The sequence below is a fragment of the Scyliorhinus canicula genome, chromosome 1 (genome assembly GCF_902713615.1).
Source record: "Scyliorhinus canicula chromosome 1, sScyCan1.1, whole genome shotgun sequence".
Lineage (NCBI taxonomy): Eukaryota > Metazoa > Chordata > Chondrichthyes > Carcharhiniformes > Scyliorhinidae > Scyliorhinus > Scyliorhinus canicula.
The window spans coordinates 40,948,341-40,965,809 of NC_052146.1; the positions used below are offsets into that span (position 1 = coordinate 40,948,341).

The window sequence follows — 17,469 nt, forward strand, 5'->3', positions numbered from 1 at the left end:
CCTGAACCGGTGTTCTGGTGAGTTGTATAATGAAGGCTGCAGGAAGTGCTTTAAACTAAATAGTAGCAGGAAAGAGTTATCATAAAGGGAGATGAGCAAAGTTGAAGAGAAAAGATAAGGCAATAGTGAATGGTACCAACATGGAAATGGTAACCAGAGCGTGACAGGAAGGGAAGGAGCTTGCAACCATAAGGGTGTACTAGCAAACATAGTCAGAGTATGGAAAAATGGATTAAGCTAACAGATTGGGAGGAGAAGGGAGATTGAGAACTCCAAAGATGAACGTTGAGGGTATAGGAAAGCACATCATTGTTGGTAAAGTCAAGCTGAGTGGGACAGGAAGGGACAGATAGTTTAATGGCAATAATGCATCAGAGTAAAGTGCAGGAGTAGAAGTAAAGAAATGAAATTGAAGTCACTTTATTGGAGTGCAAAGAGTATCCACAATAGGATGGTTAAACTAGTGGCACAAATAGAGATGAATGGCTCAGATCTAATCACCATTACAGAGACATGGCTACAAGGTAGGAAATAAATACTTAAGTATAAAAGCAAATTACTGCAGATGCAGGACTTTGACAAAGGGTCATCTGGACCTGAAACGTGAGCTCTTTTCTCTCCTTACAGATGCTGCCAGACCTGCTGAGATTTTTCCAGCATTTTCTCTTTTGGTATGGGTGTGCAACATTTTGAAAAGATAGAATGGAAAATAAGGAGATTGGTCCTGACAATATAGGATGTCACTGAAATAGTAGTGAGATGGAGTCTTGGTTCAGAAAATCAAAAGTAGAATACCTTTGGGTGGAAATTAGGAATAGCAAATGTTAGAAAACACTGGTGGGAGTGTTTATAGGCCTTGTAACAGTAATTATACCATTGGGCACAGTATTAAAAAATAAATTATTGAAACTTATAACAAAGGCAATGTAATAGTGTGGGGCACTTTAATCTTCACATAGACTTAACTGGTCAAGCTGGCAAAGGAATATGAGTTTATAAGGTGTTTTTGTGACAGTTTCCTGGAGCAATATCCCTAGTTAGTTCCACAACAAAATTATTGTGAATCTGATATTGTACAATGAATTAGGGTTAATTAGTAATGTCATAGTAAAAGATCCACTGGAAAATACACTGATAACACAATTGAATTCCATATTAAGTTTGAAAACAACATTCTTCAATCTTAAAGAGGAATTTTAAACTTAAATAACTTGTTTTGGACAGCTGGCCAACATTGATTGGATAAATAGACTAAAAGGTATAGCTATAAATAAACAATAGGGAAGATCTAAAGAAACAATTGAAAATGTTCAACAACTACATCCCCAAGGCCTTTTTCAAAGCGCTGGACAAACTAATCATGGGGGAGGGATGCTAGGATCCCAAAGAAGGTCCCACAATAAACAAAATCCGGGGGGGGGGGGGGGTGTGTGTGTGTGTGTGTGTGTGTGTGTGTGTGTGTGTGTGTGTGTGTCTAGCCCTCCCAAACCTACAATTCTACCGGCCGAGCGAATAAGGAGATTGATCAAGGAGCCAGAAGCCGAGTGGGCGCGCGCAGAAGAGGCCTCCAGCATAGGGATCTTCCTCCGGGCCCTCGCCACGGCAGCACTCCCATCCCCACCCAAAAAACACTCGAGCAGCCCGGTGGTGATAGCCACCCTCCAATCCTCGAACCAACTACGGCAGCAATTTGACACCAAAATGTCGGACAAAGCTCCCATCTGCAACAACCATAGGTTCACACAAGCACTGACTGACGTCACCTTCAAAAGGTGGGGGCAGGACAGAGGGGCTCTGACAGTCAGGGACCTATACACGGATGGCAGGATCGCAACACTGGACAAACTGACAGAGAAATTCCAGCTAGCCAGGGGGAACGAGCTAAGGTATCTATAGCTCAAAAACTTCCTACAAAAGGAGACAAGGATGTACCCACAACTGCCACAACAGACATTACTGGACGCAAGCATACTAGATAACGGAAACTATAGTGACATGAATGACTGACTGATAGAAAGGGCCGACACTGTACTAGACGCAACAAGAAAGAAATGGGAGGAGGACCTGGGGATTGAGATAGGGTGGGGACTCTGGAGCGAACCACTGCATAGGGTCAACTCCACCTCCACGTGCGCAAGACTCAGCCTGACGCAGCTAAAAGTGGTACATAGAGCCCATTTAACAAGAACCCGTATGAGTAGGTTCCTCACGGAGGTGGAGGATAGATGTGAACGGTGCCAAGGAGGCCCGGCCAACCACGCCCACATGTTCTGGTCTTGCCCCAGACCTGCTGGGTACTGGACAGCCTTCTTCGAGGCAATGTCCAAAGTGGTGGGGATGAGGGTGGAGCCATGCCCGAAAGTGGCGGTCTTCGGGGTTTCAGACCAGCCAGATCTATTCCTGGGGAGGAGGGCGAACGCCCTTGCCTTTGCTTCCCTGATCGCCCGCCGTAGAATCTTGTTTGACTGGCGGTCAGCAGCACCACCCAAAGCTGCAGACTGGCTGTCCGACCTCTTGGAATCTCTCCAAATGGAGAAAATCAAATTCGCCATCCGAGGGTCAGACGACGACTTCCACAGAACGTGGGAGCCATTCACGCAATTGTTCCAGGACCTGTCTGTGGCCAACAAACAAGCAGAAGAATAGCCAGGTAGCCAAGAATCAGGGGAAAATAGCCAAAGCATGAGAGGGAGAGATAATAGACCGGGAGAGGAGGGGGGGCAGCTAAACCTAACAAGAAAGAAAGGCGAACCACACAAGGGTGGGGGGGGAGAGAAGAGAAGAGGCAGGGAAATGAGAGCCCGAAAGAAGGCATGGGATACAATAACGAACTTGGCATCTCCAGGAGTAGGGAACGAGGAGAATAAAGACGAAAGACGAGAAGAACGGCAGAAGCGGAGGTGAGCGCGAGACGGCAGCGAGATCCATCCGGGAGAAGCAAGCGACAACACCAACACCAAACTCATTCGAGTAATGCCCACTGTAATTGTTTCTCAGGCACCCAAATGTATATTTACCTCCCAGGTCTTCACCCCCCCACCCCCCACCCCCACAAACAGTCTCCTACTTATGTGTTGTAAATAATTTTGCCAGGTGTACAGAGTTGCTGCTGTTGAGCTGGTGCACAATACCCTACCAGTTATTCTATTTTATTTTTTATTGTATTTTTAAAATTATATATTATTATTTTTTCTTTAGTATGTTTGGGTGTGCCCTTCTCTTCCATCTATCTATATATATATATATATATATATGTATTTCATATCCTGTGTACATAACGGTAAATATACTTTGTTCAAAAACTCAGTAAAAAAACATTTATAACAAAAAGAAAATGTTTAACGTAAATACCTTCCAGTGAGTAACAAAAACTCAGCAAGAAAAAATTATCCATGGCTGAATAAGGAAGTTAAAATAGCATTAGATTAAAATATGTATAGAATGTTGCAAATGATAACACCAAGTCTGAGGATTGAGTATTTTAGAGTGCAGCAAAAGGCCACTAAAAACTCAGCCTGACATCAGTCATCAGGAAAGTGCTAGAATCTATTTTTAAAGAAACCTTAACAGTAAACTTAAAAAAGTACAGTATGATTATAAGAAGTTAACATGGTTATACAAAAGGGAAATCCTGTTTGACAAATTATCTAGAGTTTTTGAGGGTGTTACTGTAACTGGTAGGTAGATAAAGGAGAACTAGTAGATATGGTATACTTGGATTTCCAATCAATAAGGGCCACACAAAAGGCTATGACACAAGATACATGGAGTTGGAGGTGATGTATTAGCATGGTTAGAGGATTCCTTCAAGGACGGGAAGCAGAGAAAAAGGATAAATAGGAATTTCAAGTTGGCAGGCTATGATTTAAAAAAAATAAATTTAGAGTACACGATTCATTTTTCCAATTAAGGGGCAATTTAGCATGTTTTATCCACCTAGCTTGCACATTTTCTGGGTTGTGGGGGCGAAACCTACGCAAACACTGGGAGAATGTGCAAACTCCACACGGACAGTGACCCAGAGCCGGGATTGAACCTGGGACCTCGGCGCCGTGAGGCTGCAGTGCTAACCCACTGCGCCACCGTGCTGGCAGGCTATGATTAGTGGAGTGCCGCAAGGATCATTGCTGGGGCCTCAGCAATTTACATTCTACATTAATGACTTAGATGAAGAGTCAGAGCATTGTATCTAAGTTTCTGATGATACAAAGCTAGGTGGGAATGCAAAGAGATATAAACCAGTTAAATGAGTGGACAAGATAGATGGCAGATGGTTTAACATGGGGAAATGTGGTTACTCATGCTGTTCATATGAATAAAAAAGCAGAATATTTTTCAGGCGTGAAGTTTGTAAATGTTGATATTCAGATAGCCTTAGGTCTGTGTAGTTGGTTTTGTACAAGTTTACGGTTCTTGTTTCTGATTGGATCTTATTTTCAAAGAAACCTTGCACAAGGAGCTCAAAAATTGAGCATGCAGGTATAGCAAGCATTTAGGAAAGCAAATGGCATGTGGGAGATGTTGGACACTGTGGGATCCTTTGCAAGGTGACTGGGATACAAGAATAAATAAGTCTTCTACAATTGTATGGGGCTTTGATGAGACTAGACCTGGAATACTGTGGGCAATTTTAGTCTCCATATTTAAGGAAAGATGCTCTTGCATTGGTGGCAGTAAAGCAAAGTTTCACTAGATTGCACCCTGGGGTGAGAGCATTGTTCCATGATGAGAGGCTGAGTAAATTGGGTTTATATTCTCTGGAGAATTGAAACATTCAAGATTATGAAGGAGCTTGACAGGGTGGATCCTGATAAGTTATTTTCCTGAGTTGGTAGATCGAGAACAAAGACGCAGTGTTTCAGGATAACGGGCTGATCATTCAGGACTGAGATGAGGAGGAATTTATTCAGGTTGTGGTGGATGCGCATTGAATATATTTAAGGGCAAGATGGACAGATGTTTGCTCTCTTGGGGAATCAAAGGATATGGGAAGCGGCCAGGAGAGCGGAGTCAAAATCCATGATCATGTTGAATAGTGTAGCAGATTCAAAGGGCTGTTTGGTCTTCTTGTGCTCCTATTTTTTGCGATTATTTCTACATGGGCAGCAGTGCTGGATATACTCACCAGGTCCATCAGTATTGGAGAGGGAGGAGGTAGGTTAACATGTCAGATGTGGACACTTTCAGAATAATTCTGGTGACGTTTCTGCATCAAAATGCAAAATTGCGCTTTTGTTATTCTGCATGCCTATGGACCTGCTTTTTCAACCATTTTGTTTTTTAGTTTTCAGAATTTATCATTTTGATTTTTGTAAGATAGGCAATAATTCTTACAGTTTTCATGACATCCAAACAGTAGCTTAAATGTCTGAAGAGCAGATAACGTGCTGTTTTCAAAGAAAAGTCGTGAGCTGTTGGATAGTGATTAGGAGATAGTTCTCTTCACTACCAATAGATACTAAAGGCAAATTAAAAGCCCCAATTACTGAGTCAGTAGCGATCAGCCTTGCTTTTATGGGCTAGAATGAAACCGGGTAATGTTTAACCACTCAGGGAAACTACAAAATGTTGCTTACATTTCTTTCATCTCCATTTCTCCTTCCTTAAAAAATGATACCACTACAATTAATAAAACCATAGTAACTATCACAATTATCAACAGGAGCAAAGACATGAATTATGGTTTTCCCCAAAAGGTTTGGTGACACAACTGCAATTTTCATTTTGTATTATTTTCAACTTACAGACCAAGACTGATTGCTTCCTGAATAGGTGATGGATGCATGCATCTGAGGCAGGTGGGCCACTATAGTTGTCATCTCATCTAGGAAAGAACTGGGGGGGGGGGGGGGGGGGGGGGTGAATGTACATATGCACATATAGGTTGCATTTACTGTCATCAACATTTGAAGAAATGCAATATCATCTTAACACCGCACCTTGGCTTCGAGCTCACTGAGGTCGGAGTGTCCCATTGCTGGCTCTGTAACCACTTTTTGCAAATAATGAACAGTTTTTTTCTTACTCTCCAATTCCTTGGGAAGCTTGTCTGAAACCATGTATGTATTGAATTTTATTTCTTCATCCAGCCTCTTCATCAAACCTGAAATTAATATTTAGTTCAGCTACTAAGAGTTAAACTTTTTAAACTTAAATAAAACTATGCACATCATTTTACAGTGACTGATTGTTGTTTTGAATCATTTTACTTTTGGTTTCTAAAAGTTCAGAACAGTATTGCTTATAATTATAACTTGTGAGCCTTCACTGGTTACAAGTTTCTGCAGCAACACTCATGTATGTTTAGATCCATCTGCCACCAAAGAGCAAACATTTCAATAATCCTCAATCAGGCTGCTAGTGGATCTCTTCAACTTGTTGAAGAAATAGAACAACAATTTTCTGTCACATCATGACTCAACTGTGCCTTCTACTGGCTGAGCACAGGAATTTACAGAAAACCATCTTCTGCTTCGCTTTTGTTTTTAAATTTATAGAGTACCCAATTTTATTTCCCCGAATTAAGGGTGAATTTAGCGTGGCCAATCCACCTAACCTGCACATCTTTGGATTGTGGGGGTGAAATCCACACAGACACAGGGAGAACGTGCAAACTCCACACGGACAGTAACCCAGAGCCGGGATTGAACCCTAGTCCCAGCACCATATGCAGCAGTGCTAACCACTGCACCACCTCTTTTCTGCTTAGCTGCAAGGAAATAAACTCCAACCAGAAATGAAGTTGGAAGTGAATATTGACTAAAAGTGATTACACAATATAATATTCCGTGGGGCTATTGCCAACATGTTCGACAGTGGTCTTCTCCATTCGTAATGATACCAATAACGAAGCAGCCCATGTCAGCCTACAGGTGGACTTGCACAACTTCCATGTTTTATCTGTCAAGTGGCAGATAACATCCAAACCACATACATGCCACACAATGATAATCTCCAACAAGAAAAAACACAACCATTGTTTCTTAACCTTGCGCAGTATCAGCCCTCAATGAGTCGCTCACCATCAATATTTAGAAATTACCGCTGACCAGAAGCTTAACCAACTCAATGAACAATGTGGCTACAGGAACAGGTCAGAAACCATTGCAGTGCATGATATCTACAGGATGCACAACAGCAAATCATGAAGCTTGATTTGATAGTTCATTCCAGCTGTGAATTCTGCCACCAAGACCCTGGTCCTAAACCATCCAGATTTCAACAAAAACTGGTATGTTTTTTCCAAAAATATATTTTATTCATAAAATTTATAAAAGTACATACCAAAGCATGTAAGTTGAATGTTACAGGAAGTGCAATTGATTACAATATGCATACCATGTCAGGCACACAGCTCAAGGAGTTCTAAACTTTCCAGCCCTTCAATAGACAATGGCTGGATGGTCTTAGATGGTGGCCTTTCCCTACAGCTCCTTGGCCGTGGCTGCCCCATGCTTTAGTGTATCCCTCAGCACATAGTCCTGAACTTGGGAATGTGCCAGTCTGCAGCAATGGTTATAGAACATAGAACAGTACAGCACAGAACAGGCCCTTCGGCCCTCGATGTTGTGCTGAGCAATGATCACCCTACTCAAACCCATGTATCCACCCTATACCCGTAACCCAACAACCCCCCCCCCCCCCCCCCCCCCCCCCCCCCCCCCCCCCCCAACCTTACTTTTTAGGACACTACGGGCAATTTAGCATGGCCAATCCACCTAACCCGCACATCTTTGGACTGTGGGAGGAAACCGGAGCACCCGGAGGAAACCCACGCACTTTGGACAACACTTTGCACTGGAAGACCAGCAAAGTTCAGGTGGACCAAAGAACATCTTTCACTGAGTCGATGGTCCTCTAACCGAAGTTGCACTTATCTTGGTGGGTGTCTCTGGATGTCCTTAGCTTAGAGTCCTGGACTAAGATGCTAATGCTTCACTGCTGTTGGGGAAAAATCCTGGAATTCCCGATCGAACATTACAGGAGCACATCAGGACAAAAACAAGCTCCACTATCATCTTCAGGGTATTAGGGATGGGCAACAAATGCCAATTGTCAGCACCATCCAGATCCTGAGAACAAATTACTGAGTATCCAATACACAAATAAAAAAACACATCCTTCTTAGTTTGCATAAAATACTGTCTTCCTTTATCAGTCCTGATGTCTGTAACAGAGCCATTTATTAAATATTGTTAGCAAGTCATGCTGGCCCTTTTCCACCAAATCTAAGAAGGGGTGACCTGACAGCTATGGGGGGGGGGGTTTGGAAATTGGGACTGGATTAAATGAAGAAGCGCACATCCATTGTGGACTAATTGCCTTGTTTATGTGCTGCAACATTCTGATGCTTGATGCTCTGTCCAGCCCTCAAAGTGGCTTTTTCACATGAGAGAAGTTGGATAATATCAATTCGTGAGGTAATCCAATCCTATTTTCCACAGCAAACACCTTTCCAATCTGTATGCTTTAGCACCATACTATATATTCATTCTTTGCTCTATTGAGTAAAACTAAGAAAAATTATAATTTTGGTGATTAAGAGCTGGTTCTAACTATTTAATTGCATATAGATTAATGGTAAAGAGCATTACATAAATGCTGTGTTTTCTATTAACTTCATTATCTGGAGATTGGTAATCTGGACTTTAATTGTTCTTCAATTAGTTTCTTTTATCTTATGCTGCTCTTGAACTACTGAACATTAATTAACTTCATTGCAGTGTTAATGTAAGCCTTCTTGTGACAATAAAGGTTATTTATTTATTTAATTAAGCAAGCATTCTATGATCTACATGTCCAATCAGAAGAAAGCAATGGAAATCATTCTGACACTGCTTCCTGAATTTGGACTTTCATATCGTACTTACTTTCAGGCTTTGCATCAGCTGAAGCTTGTCGAAGATCCTTCAACTGCTGTTGTGCTCTTTGCAGCCTTTGTTCTGCATGGAATAACTGAAGAAAACATATAATGTAGAAGTCCAACATAATAAAAACTGCAGAATATTGCTAAAAATGTGTTTTTTAGTAAATGGATTAAAACAGACAAGATTCCTTTCCACGACTTGCACGTTTCTTTTTCTTTGAAAAACATTCTATTGAGGCATTTCTATACATACATCAAACACAACTATAAAAAAAGCAAGCAAACAGGAATACAAATACTCAAAACAAATAAATGAGACTTGCATGTTTCATGCAAATTGGAACTTAATACTAAACTAAATTATTATATGCACAACATACAGCTAATTACTTACATAAATGGGGAGGTGGTGGCGTAGTGGTATTAACATAGAAACATAGAACATGCAGTGCAAAAGGAGGCCATTCGGCCCATCGAGTCTGCACCGACCCATTTTAAGCCCTCAGTTCCACTCTATCCCCGTAACCTAATAACCCCTCCTAACCTTTTTTGGTCACTAAGGGCAATTTATCATGGCCAATCCACCTAACCTGCACGTCTTTGGACTGTGGGAGGAAACCGGAGCACCCAGAGGAAACCCACGCGGACACGGGGAGAACATGCAGACTCCGCACAGATAGTGATCCAGTGGGGAATCGAACCTGGGACCCTGGCGCTGTGAAGCCACAGTGCTATCCACTTGTGCTACCATGCTGTCCATATTGTCACTGGACTAGTGACATTGGTATTGGCACTGCTGGACTAGAGACCCAGAGTACTGCTCTGGGGTGCCAGGTTCAATTCCTGCTACTGCAGATGGTGAAATTTGAATTCAATAAAAATTTGGAATTAAAAGTCTAATGCTGTCCATGAAACCAATGTCGATTGTCGTAAAAACCCATCTGGTTCACTAATGTCCTTTAGGACATCCTTACCTGGCCTATATGTGACTCCAGACACACAGCAATGTGGTTGACTCTTAACTGCCCCTCAAAGACAATTAGGTATGGGTAATAAATGCTGACACAGCCTGCAACACCCACGTCCCATGAACAAATTAAAAAAAAAACAGTTACAATCGGTTGGTGTATTTCCGAGAAGTTATGAATGTGCTCTGAGTTACTTTACTGGTGTCTTCAAGTCACATACTTGCTACAGGAAACAAATATGGAATACATTGCAGGCTTCAACCAATCAAAACTTACGGTCAGGAGTGGCAACATGAAGGGAAAAAACGTTTGCGTAGTGAGTGGATAGGATCTGGAATACACTGCATGAGAACGTGGTGGAGAGAGCATCAACCAAAGACATACAAGAGAACATGGAGTTATCAGAAAAAGAGGAATGTGGAGAACTATAGGGAGAAGGGGAATGCCACTAGATGGCATTCTCCTTCAAGAGCCAGCACAGACATGATGGATTGAATGACTTCCTTCAGTGCTGTAACCATTCTATGATTCCATGATTCTAGAAGAATAGCTGAACAATTTATTACTCTTGGAAGAACCAGTTGTTCAGGATCTCAAATAGAAATTAGAGGTTAAAGAATGTAAACAGTGAACATCTTAGCAACCATTAATTCAAATACAACCCCCAAAGAATACAACACTAAGTAATGCGTTCGCTGTCCTTTTAACATTCAGTAGACTTACAAAAAAACATAACCTTTAACAGAAGCACACCAGGTTAAAGTCACGTCTCAGAATATTTATAATTCTGAATTCACCAAATGATCAAGAGACAGTCTTTTCGGGACTTCCGGTGACGGTGGGCGGGAGGCGGCCGCACAACGGAGGGCTCCCGTTCGGGAACGGCATTTTTGGGGCTTTAAGCCCGGTCCCAGGGTCCACAGAGGCGTCAAAGGCACAGAGAAGGCGCAGAGGAGGCACAGCAGAAGAAGATGTCATGGGTCGGTAAGAAAACGGCCATTAAAAAAGCAGCTGAGGGCCCGTCGGGGAGTGGAGAGGTCACCACGGGGTCACCAGGGAAAAAGGAGGCTGGAGCACCAGGGGAGGCCGCATTGCTTAAGGCTGAAGAAATAACCAAGGTGATGGCTGCAGAATTCGAAAGGCAGTTTACAAAACACTGGAGGCGATGAGGAAGGAGATGAGGGAGGTTTTGAGTGTGCTGGTGTAGGAGGCGATTTCCCTGGTGACGACGGCGGTGGCGAGTGCAGTGGCGGAGGTGCGGGCGCAAGGGGAGGCGCTGAAGGTAGTGGAGGAGACGGTGGCAGAGCACGGTGATCAACTTACCTCGATGGGCAAGGAGATGCGGAAGATGATGGAGGTGAACAAGGATCTGCGAGGAAAATTGGAAGACCTTGAAAACTGGTCCAGGCGACAGAATTTGAGGATTGTGGGCTGCCCGAAGGAGTTGAAGGGCCGAGGCCGACGGAGTATTTTGCCGTTATGCTGGCGAAACTATTAGGGCAGGGGGAGGATCCCTCCCAATATGAATTGGATCGGGCTCATCGGTCGGGGAGGCCTATACCAAAGGCGGGTGAGCCGCCAAGAGTAGTGACATTGTGCTTCCGCAGGTACAGTGTGAAGGAGAAGGTCCTGTGCTGGGATTTCTGGGTTTTCCTAGGGCCGGGCAAGGGGGAAAGGGACCCGGTCGGGGGCCTCTGCGCCAGTGAACAGGAGTGAGGTGGGGGGAGGGGCTGCGACCATCGGAGCCTGGCAGAACAGGGTCTGAGTGGTCTCGCCAGGGTGGAAGGTTGGGGGGAAGGAACCGAGGTTGGGGGGAGTAGTTTTCAAGAGGCAGTGGGCGGGAAGAGTTGGAGGAGAGGGGAGGGGGGGTTTACAACTCTTGGGTATCACATACGGTACTCTTTCAGAGGTTGGACGGCGTTGAGTGTGGGGTGGGTGTGGGAGGTGGGGGAGTGGACTCTCGGGTGACCATGGGCGGTCCCGGACTCCTTGCTCTTTTTCTCCTTTGTTTTTTGTTTCCACTGTGGGAGGGTTTGTTTTATTGGATGCATATATTGACAGGTGGGCCGTTGTTTGGGGTGGTGGGAGGATGGGATCGTTGTTATTGTTAAGGGGATTGACTTTACATTTGTTACCGTTTACTGTTTGTGGGTGGGGTGTGAATTTTGGAGGAAAATGTGAAAATGGAGAATAAAAACATTTTTTTTAAAAAGAGACAGTCTTTTCATGGCAGAGAGAACAACAGTATAACTGTTTTGTCTGGCTTCAGCTCCAACACGGAAAACAAAAACCAAAAAGACACAGGCACACCCAAGCTTTTCTTAAAGTGAAACTAAAAAGCAGAGCCACAGCTCAGCTCCACCCACTCTGACATCACTGCAGTAACATGAGCAGCCAAACATTTCTTAAAGCGACATTCTCATGACAATACATATCAGGTGAAGGTAGAAGCTGAAATATCATGGAAAAATTACAAATTAAACAATACAGCTAATAAAAACTAGTAATTAATGATAATGGAATTATTTATTAATATTCCACAAACATTAAAAAAATTAAGGACCAGACCTGTTATTCAGCATTAGCTATTATTCGTCTCACCTTTATAAAAAAGCAGGTACACCTGATTGTTCAAGATGTAATCGTTTACAGGGTTTCTAACAGTAATGTCACAGGAGAAAAGGGAACTTTTTGCTACACCAAATGATTTCAACGCTTTGCTGGCTCAGGGATAGACCTTTGTTATCAGGGTCTGTCACACAGCAGTGAGTAACAGATTTCAGGATTTTCATGTTAATCTGTCAGTGCACTAAATCCTGATGTTAAGGACAGTTTCAGCAGGGTGATGACAACAAACATTGATAGTTCACCATCAAAAGCCCCTGTAAAATCTGGAACAAAACCTCTATTGACGCCCTATCAACCAATCCATTAAATTCAAAATCCTTGCTTAAAGATCCCTCCACAGCATTTTTTACTTCTCCTGCCTCAAAAAGCATGCAATTATGGCATTCTGTAAAACCCACATACTTACACTCTCATCTGCAGCTGTTTTAATCTTGCACTTAAACTCAGTCCACCCTCAAAACCTCTCCAATCATGACCTTGCTACTACTGCTCAGCACTTCTGCAAATTACAGTGGGACATTTTTTTATACAGGGTATAGTATCTTTAGAACATTAAATGTAGTGCTACATGAAACTAGATCAGGTCAAGTACATATTTCCATATAGAGCTTATACACTATATGCATTACAAATTACCTGATTTTTCTGTTCCTGCTTTTGCTGTATTAAAGATTCTTCCCTCTCTTTCTCCACGCGAAGCTGCCTTGCCATCTCTAACATTCGCTGATGATTTGATACTGTATCCACCTAGGAGAAACATGTAAACATTGCTTTTACTATTAGCATCTTAAGAAAATATGACCAAGTTCATATTTCACAGGTGATTTCCTTCTACCCGCAATAAATAGCTGCAGATGACAACATGGAATTCACACCAATTAAATCAACATGTCTGCATCTAGTGAGCAACTCCTTGTAGAGATTGGCAACTCTCCCAGCATGTCTCAGTTTACTCAAATGTGTCATTCAATGCCTTCCTTAAGCAGGCAATATGCTGCTTCAATCCAGGTTATGTTTTTCCATATAACATGTATCACACTGTGGCCAAAGAAACAATATCCTTACAAGATAACTGAATCATACCCTCTTCTTCAGACGTTCCACACGCTTAATGAGTTGATCCTTCTCTTCCTCCATAGCATTTATATCCTATAAATCCAAAACAAAAATTATGCCATGCATTACCTATACACTTGAAGCGTTTAAACACATTGAGGTTTTAAACATATTAATTTCCAAACTGAAACCTCTATCTATTAATATCTACATAAATAAATCGGGTACAATATTTTGCATAATGTGACACTTTAATAACATTAAGAATATATATTTCTTTTATTTGCAGCTAATAAATGATTTTAATAACAATAAAGTCCTGCTATTCGCGATTTCCTCTTTCATGAATAAGCTTAACTGCGCTAAAGTATTTATCCATCAGATTGCCCATTGTCGGTCCAAATGTTCGCTTATTCACGGTTTTAAAAATAAAAAATAGAAGCCACTTTAGAAAACGCTGGTGTCCATGACGTATTTTCTGCAGTCGAAAGTGCGCACTGCGCGTGTATTGTCTGCCATTATTTGCATGTGTTGCTGCAATTTAATTCCAGATCACAGTGTAGTATCTGGGCAATTTTTAAGCCTGTATCTTTAATTAAGCCTGTGCATTTAAAAAGGGATGAGTCACAACCAAGAAGTAAAATAAATGATGGCACTTGCCCAAAAAGTGAGAATATCAGACTGAAAAATAATGCTAGTGCTACCATGCTAGCCAGGAAATACAGTATCAATAAATCTACAATGAGGTACATTAGGCAGCCTGAAGATAAAATAAGGGTCAGTGTTCATGCCCCTGATGGTTGTACTGCCAGGTTAACTTTTGTGAGTAAGAACAGGTCTCAGTGATGAAATATTTGGATTGCGGGTTTGCCAGAGGGCATCGACCCAACAGATTGTATCGACGAAATGCTGGGCAACTTAAGTCAGGAGAGACAGCTTCCCCAACCCCTCCAGAACTCTACAGGGCACACAGGTCACTCCGCCCGAAACCCAAAGGAGAACAACCGAGAACGATCATCGATCATCACCAGCTACACTGGTACCAGGATCAGGAAAAGATCCTGAGGTGGGCCTGACAGAAGAAATCAAGCTTATGGGAAGAGCACAGAATCCAGGTCTACCAACACACTGGGGCAGACCTCGCAAAAAAAAAAAGGGCAGAATTCAATAGAGCAAAATCAGCACTCTGTAATGGGCTGAAGTTCAGCATGTTGTTCCCGGCCAGATTCGAGGTCACACACCAGGGGAATGAACACTACTTTCGCACCCTGGCTGAGGCTAATGAATTCATGGGAGCCAATGACTTGGAGAGAGAACAAGCTCGGCAGCGGTAAAGACACCCCGGAAAAGACTGCAATAGGAAGGAAAAACGGAGACTAGAGACTACTGGGTAGACTGTGTTTGCACGGGACTGTACTGCCTCTTTATGAGCGAAGAATTGGAATACAGCGAGAAGGGAGCAGTGACAGGGAAAGCAGGTGAGGGGGCGGTGAAGATGTGCAAGGGCGCATCCACGTGGCGTACACACAGTTGGCGGCCATGTTGGGTTTCCCCTGGACACAGGGGCCCGGCCTCATGGTGAGAATGTGACAACGGCCATTTTGAACGGACACCTAACAAGGGAAACTCCAGACTGCAGGGCGCATCCAACAGGTAAGCATGGTTGATCCAGCAGGAAAGGGGGTTCAGAAACCCCCCATCAGGATAGTCACCTGGAAAGTAAAGGGACTTAGCGGCCCGGTGAAAAGATCCAGAATATTCACCCACTTGAGAAGCCTGAAGTCTGACATAACCTACCTGCAGGAGACACACCCGAGGGAGAAGAACTGATTACTGGTAAGAGAGGGCTGGGTGGGACAGACGTACCATGCATGCTACGGGGCGAGGGCTAGGGGAGCAGCCATACTGATTAGCAAGAGGACAAGATTTACAGAGACCAGGAGGGTTACGGACCCAGGAGGAACGGTACGCCATGGTCAGTGGTGTCCTAGACACCGCACCGGTAGTTCTGGTAAATGTGTGCGCAGCCAACTGGGGCAACCTGATTTTATAAATAAAGACCATGGCGGAAATCCCCAATATAGACACACACCGAATGATAATGGGGGATGACTTTAACTGTGTACAGAACCTGCTGACTGACCGAACAAACCCTAGAACAGGGGGAAAAAAAGCAGGCATGGCTAGGGACTGGGAACATTTATGGAACAGATGGGGGGTGGTGGACCCATGGAGGTTCCTGCACCTGGGAGAGAATGAATTCTCGTTCTTTTCACCGGTACATAAAATATGCACCTATATTGACTTCGCAGTGTGGAAACCGGTGCTTCCTGGAATTGTAGGAGCGGAATACTCTGCAATCGTCATCTCCAACGGCGCTCCAAACAATGTGGATGTGAGGTTGGCGACCCGCCGTGCCCAGTGCCCCACATGGAGGCCGAACGTGGACCTCTAGCCGACAAGGCCTTTTGCCAGAAAAAGGCGAGCGTTCGAACCAACACCACCAGCTCTGAATACTTCCAGCTGCATAGAGGCACAAGGCAGGGATGCCCACTGTCCCCGCTTCTGTTCGCCCTAGCAATCAAACCCCCGCCAATAGCTCTGCGGGACACAAAAAGCTGAAAGGGCATCAAAAGAGACAGAGAGCACAGAGTCTCACTCTGTACAGATGATCTGCTCCTATACGTCTCAAAACCACAGGAAGGACTGAAAACAATTATGCAGATCCTGAAAGAGTGGAACCTTCTCGGCTTACAAGCCCAACCTCAGCAAGAGTAAGGCATTTCCGGTGAAACCAAACGGGGGAGGGACAGAGCTGGAGGGGCTCCCTTTTAAACTAGCCCAAAACAGATTCTGCTACCTGGGGATCCAAATAACCAGAGACTGGTCACAGATCTGCAAGTGGAATCTGACAAGCCTGGTGGAGGAAGTCAAAAAGGACCTGCGCTACCACTCACCCTGGCCTGGCATTACCAAACCTGCAATACTACCACTGGGCAGCTACGTCAGAAAGAGTGAGGGGATGGGTACACAAACCCAATTTGTAATGGGTACGCATGGCGGAAGCCTCCTGCAGGGGGGTTATCCTCCGGGCCCTAGCCACAGCAGCACTCCCATTTCTACCAACGAAATACATATCCAGCCCAGTGGTAGTTGCCACACTGAAAACGTGGAACCAAATGGGGTAAAATATGTAGGACTGACCGAAACCACAGGTTGCCACCAGCCATGCTAGACACCACCTTTAAGAAATGGAGATAGCACAGAGGAATGCTAACAGTCAGGGACTTCTATATAGCAAACAGAATAGCGACACTAAAGAAACTGACAGAGGAATTGGTACTACCAACAGGACAAGAAATGAGGCACCTACAAATAAAACACTTTCTCCGCAAAGAGACAGTAGGATACCCCAGGGCCCCAAAGACGACATTATTAGAGGACCTGATGAATATGGACAGTAAATAAGGGGGAAACTGTGGGAAGATTTATGGACAACTAATGGACAGGGCCCAAATACCAGTAGACGAGACAAGACGGAAATGGGGGGGACGAATGGGGGACAGACGTGGGTTGGGGACTCTGGAGCGAAGCACTGAGCAGGGTCAACTCTATCTACTCCTGTGCAAGGCTCAGCCTCATGCAGTTGAATGTGGTGCACAGAGCACACTTAACCAGAACCCGAATGAACAGATTCTTCCTGGAGGTGGTGGACAAATGTGAACAGTGCTAGAGGAGCCCAACCAACCACACACAAGTTTTGGGGCTGCCCCAAGCTTGTCGGGTTCAGGACAACCTTTTCCAAGGCAATGTCCAAGGCTGTGGGGTGAAGGTGGAGCCGTGCCCAGAAATGGCAAGCTTCAGGGTATCAGAGCTGCTAGAGCTACACATGGGGAAGTGGGCCAATGCCCTAGCTTTTGCTTTCCTAATCACACGCCGGAGAATCCTGCT

General features: G+C 43.9%; 1 protein-coding gene across 3 annotated transcripts in view; it reads right to left on the reverse strand.

The window, feature by feature from the left end:
- ift81 (intraflagellar transport 81 homolog) overlaps positions 1-17,469 on the reverse strand; it is a 153,525-nt gene that overhangs the window by 114,909 nt on the left and 21,147 nt on the right. For 2 of the 3 annotated variants that reach the window (XM_038789145.1, XM_038789154.1), the window contains exons 6-9: positions 13,546-13,611; positions 13,099-13,209; positions 8,871-8,955; positions 5,940-6,103 (exon numbers count right to left, since the gene is read on the reverse strand). In XM_038789145.1, the coding sequence (XP_038645073.1) occupies positions 5,940-6,103; positions 8,871-8,955; positions 13,099-13,209; positions 13,546-13,611 (426 nt within the window). Of the gene's footprint in view, positions 1-5,125; positions 5,176-5,939; positions 6,104-8,870; positions 8,956-13,098; positions 13,210-13,545; positions 13,612-17,469 lie in introns of those variants that run through there. The other variant, XM_038789160.1, reaches the window with a different exon arrangement.